The sequence below is a fragment of the Alligator sinensis genome, unplaced genomic scaffold (assembly GCF_000455745.1).
Source record: "Alligator sinensis unplaced genomic scaffold, ASM45574v1 scaffold1244_1, whole genome shotgun sequence".
Classification (NCBI taxonomy): domain Eukaryota; kingdom Metazoa; phylum Chordata; order Crocodylia; family Alligatoridae; genus Alligator; species Alligator sinensis.
In genome coordinates this window covers 481,996-486,525 of record NW_005842591.1, presented here as the reverse complement: position 1 = coordinate 486,525, position 4,530 = coordinate 481,996, and the positions used below count along the sequence as shown (strand labels likewise).

The window sequence follows — 4,530 nt, the reverse complement described above, 5'->3', positions numbered from 1 at the left end:
TTGCTCAAGAGCAGCTTCCCGGCCGCGCTGGGCCGGGCCGGGCCGGGCCAGGTGGGGCGCGCCAGGGCTACCGAGCGCAGCGTGCCAGCTGGCTCTTGCCAGGCTGAACGGGGCAGCCCGTGCGGGGGGAGCAGGGGGCGAGGCAGCCCCGGGAATGGGAACGCAGGTACTGCTGCCGTCCCGGAGCCACGCGTTGCACCAGGTGTGCAGGGTGCTTGGGTGGTGGGAGGCCTCACGGGCGCAGGGGCTGCCGCGTTCCCCCCATGTCCCTGGCCCCGCAGCGGGCCCGGCTGCCTTTTCCCAGGTGAGAGCTGGGGCCTGCTGTCCCCTCCTCTCTGCTAGCGCTGTGCAATCGCGCCCGTCCTGCCCGGCTGCTCCGGATACGCCTCGGAGCCGGTGAGCACCACGTGACAGCAGGGTGAGGCAGGGAGAGGCACTGGGTGCTGGGAGCGCTTGGCTCCAGCCAAAGACAGTCTCTCCAGTCCCCGGGCTCGGCAAGAGCGGTGGGGACGACGTCTCCTGGAGGTAGGCTTTTCTTGTGGCTGTGACACAGTTTCCCCAGGGAGTCGGGGCTCCCGCGCGGCCCTGGGCGTAGGTACTTCCAGCCAGCTGCTTTGCAGGGGGCGCTCAGCCCGTGGCCTGGTGACAGCTCTCTGGGAGCCCCGGTGCTGTGCCCTTGCCTGGCAGGGCAGCTGGATGCTGTGGCATCCTAGAGGCCTGTGGCCTGGTGCGTGCCGTGGTCCTGGCCGGCCGCCCCTCCCTTCTGTGACCCTGCGTGGGGTGGGCACGGGTTCCCCCCGTACTGCGCGGCATCTGTCCGTGCACCCGCCTGGCAGCGAGCCTGGGCTCCACCTGCAGCTGCCGCTCGCTGCCCTGGCGTAGAAAACGGCTGGCTCTGGGGTGGGAGCGTGTGGCCCGTGCTGTTAATTGGCGTGTCTGGCTGATTAGCCATGCAGATGGCAGCGCTTGCTCTCCCCTGCTGCCGGGGACACAAAGGGATGGAGCGTGCGCGGGAGAGGCCCGTCCTGCCAGCATCTCGGTCCATCTGTGCCCCCCGCGCGGGGGAAACCTGGCTCCTGGAGGGCCGGTGGTGCCACTGACCACTGTCCGCGGTTCGTGGGGCAGGAGCTGGGCCACCTGGGGTCGAGACCCCAGCTGCCCTGCTGTTCCCTTGCAGCTCGTGCCCTATCTGGGCTAGGATGGGCGCCTCCTTGGTGAGGGCAAGGCCTGAACCCTTTGGGCCCATGGAGGGGCAGTGCCTTGTGCTGGGCTCAGGCCCGGGTTCATTGCAGTCGTGCCCGGGGGCATTGAGGCACCCGGCGAGAGGGCAGAGAAGGGGGCAGCGGTCGGCGCTGGCAGAGAGGGCCTGCGCCACCCAGGCACTGCGGCACATCCACCAGCCCCTGGCCTGCTGCGGCAGGGTCCCGGGTGGGAGACGTGTGAGCAGGCAGTCGCGTGGGGTGGCTCAGCATCTCGTTATCCCCCCGGCAGCGGGTGCTGGTTGCAGCGAGGGCCGCATGTGCCCGGCACAGTTGTTGCCTCCGCCTGTTTGGAGGCCTGGCGGTTTCCCTGCCTGCGGAGCACCAGGGGCCTGCCCTGCCCGAGTCCTACGGCCCTGACTGGGATAAGGAGGGGGAGGAACGCAGGGCGGCTGCCGGGGCAAGGCTGGCAGGGTGTGGGCTGGGAGCCAGGAGCTGCAGCAAAGCTGGGGCTGGTGTGGACGTGTGTGGGCCTTGCCAAGCGCTTCCTGCTCCGGCCTCGGGCTGGGCCAAGGGGAGTGTCCTGCCACTGAGCACGTCCCCGGGGAGGAGCTGGCTGCAGGCGGGTGGTAGGGTGCACCTGGCCGTATGGGAGAGGCCAGCAGCAGTGCCGGCTGCAAAGCGGGCTGGGAAAGGGCACAGGTACACGCGTGCAAGGGACCGGTGCCCGGCACCGCTGCTTCTGTCCCTGCCTCTCCGGGCAGGTCAGTGCCCATCCCTCCGCAGGGACAGTCCTGGCCTGGGGGCTGGGAGCGAAGGATGGTGGCGTGGGCATGCCTCAGGAAGAGGCAGCGTGGCCCAGGCTGCTCCAGTTGCAGCGAGACGGGGCTCAGCGCCCGCAGCGCGGCTCTGACTTGCTGCGGTGCAGGCTCACAGCAGCTCCTGCGGAGTAGTGGGTGCCCAGCAGGAGCCTCCACGGGGACCTGATAGTTGGCCCAGGCCTGCAGCTGTTGCGCCCAGTCTCCTTCTGCCAGCAGCCAGGCCCGGGTGCCCTGGGTCCCGTCGGCGGGTGCACAGCCGGCAGCGAAACCGGGTGCCAGGAGCTCCTGGCAGGGGAGCGGGTTTTTCTCCTGACTCAGGTTCCCACCTCCCCACCCACGTGCTCCCTGCCCGGGAGGGAGCTGCCTGCGTGCGGCACAGCCCGCATCTGCCGGGCCTGGGGGAGCAGGTAGGACCCGGCGGATCTGATGCCCGTAGCGCTCTGCTCCCTCCAGGCCTCGGGAGCCAGAGGCAAATAGGCCTGGTGCAGCGGAGGAGCAGGCGGCCAGGCACCTGGGATCTGCGGGCTCTGCCCCTTCCCCCTCTGGGCCTCAGCATGCCCATCTGCAGCATGGATGCAAGCAGTGCTGTGTGCACGAGCAGGACAAGCCGCTGCCCTGCTCTGCATCCGGAGATGGTCCCGTTGCTCCCGGCTCTCCTGCCCTTTCCGCTGGGCCGTCGCTGACCTCTGCTTCCCAGGGCTCTCGCTCAGGGCGGGTGCACGGCACGCGGCCTCTGAAAGGGCCCTGGGCTGAGAGCCAGCAGCACCGCTCCCGAGCACTTCCCTGCCTGTCCCGGGCACGGGGAGCTGGAGCAGCCTGGCTTCCTGCGAGTTACGTGCAGCCGGGGTCCTGCCGGGGCCTCCATCCGGGTTGTGACTTGTTTGTGGAAGCAGACGGCCCCACGGAGCCGCCTGGCGCCTCGGCTGCAGGGCGGGCCCGGGGCCCGGGGAGCTGCTGCCCAGCCGGTGCCCGTGCTCGGGGGTCCGCGTTGTGTCTTGGTGCCTCCAGCCCACCTGCTTGCCTCGCATGTGCGCAGTCCTGGGGGCACCGGCACATGCCATCCCTCATGGCCTGGCCAGGAGCTGTGTAGCGGAGGCAGGTGGGGATGTGTCCCTGGCCAGGTCTTTTGCCCCTTGCTGGGATGGGCACGGGGATGTGGCTGCCTGCCTCTCCCCCGGCCTCCTTCCAGACTGGGGCGGCCACGGGATGAAAGAGCCACTGTTCTGGAGGTCACTCGGGGCGTCACGGGTTCTGCGCGGCTCCGGCTAATTTTAGCTGCCCTGCAGCGTCGTGCTTTCCCAGGGTCCCGCCACTTGCTGTCCTAATGACAGTGATTGCTGGCTGGGGTCCCGTGCTCCTCCCTGCTGCCCTGCGCCCACCCGCCCTTTTCCCAGGGGCAAGTGCGGAGGCACCATGGGGGCCAGGCCAGGCCAGGCCCTGACAGAGGCCTCTGTTCCCTGGAACAAGGAGCTTTTTGAGCAAGTGGGCACGAGACCCTCGCTGGAGGGCCTCGCCGTGGCTCTGCAGGGCGCCCGTGCAGCCAGGAGTGCAAGGATGTGCTGGGCAAGACCTGTGCCCCGACGTAGCAGCAGGGCCGGGCAGCACTTCCACCGGAGGCTGCATAATTCTGCTCCAGCGCTTGCTCGGGGTGGCTGTGAGGGGGTCGTTTGCTGGGATCCATCCTGGACGGGCCTCGCTTGTGGGTGGGTGCCCGAGCTGGTAGCTCCAGGTTGCTGGTTCTGGCTCCGGGAGAGGCCGGGGGTGTCCGTCTGTCCGTCCATCGCTAACCCGGGGTCTCCCGCATGTCTCTTGCAGAGCCCCAGTGGCACGGGAGCTGCCATCCGCCGCCTGCCGCGGGGAGCCGCGCGCTCCCCGGGTGCCGCCCAGCAGCCATGTTCAACCTGATGAAGAAGGACAAGGAGAGGGATGGGTCGCGCAAGGAGAAGAAGGACAAGAAGGAGAAGAAGGAGCGGATGTCGGCGGCCGAGCTGCGGAGCCTGGAAGAGATGAGCCTGCGCCGCGGCTTCTTCAACCTCAACCGGGGCTCCAAGCGGGAGTCGCGGGCGCGCCTGGAGATCTCCCACCCCATCCCCATCAAGGTGGCCAGCGGCTCCGACTTGCACCTCACCGACATCGAGGCCGACGGGCACCGCGGCAGCGTGGCGCTGGACTCGGGCCAGCTCAGCACGGCCAGCTCCAGCGACGACCTCAAGGTGGACGATGGCAACTTCAAGGGCTCGGTGCTGCAGCGGGCCGCCAAGTTCGGCTCGCTGGCCAAGCAGAACTCGCAGATGATCGTCAAGCGCTTCTCCTTTTCCCAGCGGAGCCGCGACGAGAGCGCGTCCGAGACCTCCACGCCCTCCGAGCACTCGGCCGCCCCCTCCCCGCAGGTGGAGGCCCGGACGCTGGAGATGCAGCTGGCCAAGCAGGGCGTGCCCCCGGGCCACCCGCGGCCCCCGTCCTCCTCCTCCTCCTCCTCCTCGGCCCCGCGCTCCCGGGTGCCCGAGCTC

General features: G+C 69.6%; 1 protein-coding gene across 1 annotated transcript in view; it reads left to right on the top strand.

Annotated features, from left to right (window-relative positions):
* The first annotated feature begins 151 nt into the window (after window positions 1–151).
* The window catches only part of LOC112551764 (unconventional myosin-XVIIIa-like), an 8,469-nt gene continuing 4,090 nt past the window's right edge, over window positions 152–4,530 (top strand). The window contains exons 1-2 of the mRNA XM_025214606.1: window positions 152–166; window positions 3,836–4,526. Of these exons, the coding sequence (XP_025070391.1) occupies window positions 3,913–4,526 (614 nt within the window). The 5' untranslated portion in view covers window positions 152–166; window positions 3,836–3,912. The remainder of the gene's footprint in view (window positions 167–3,835; window positions 4,527–4,530) is intronic.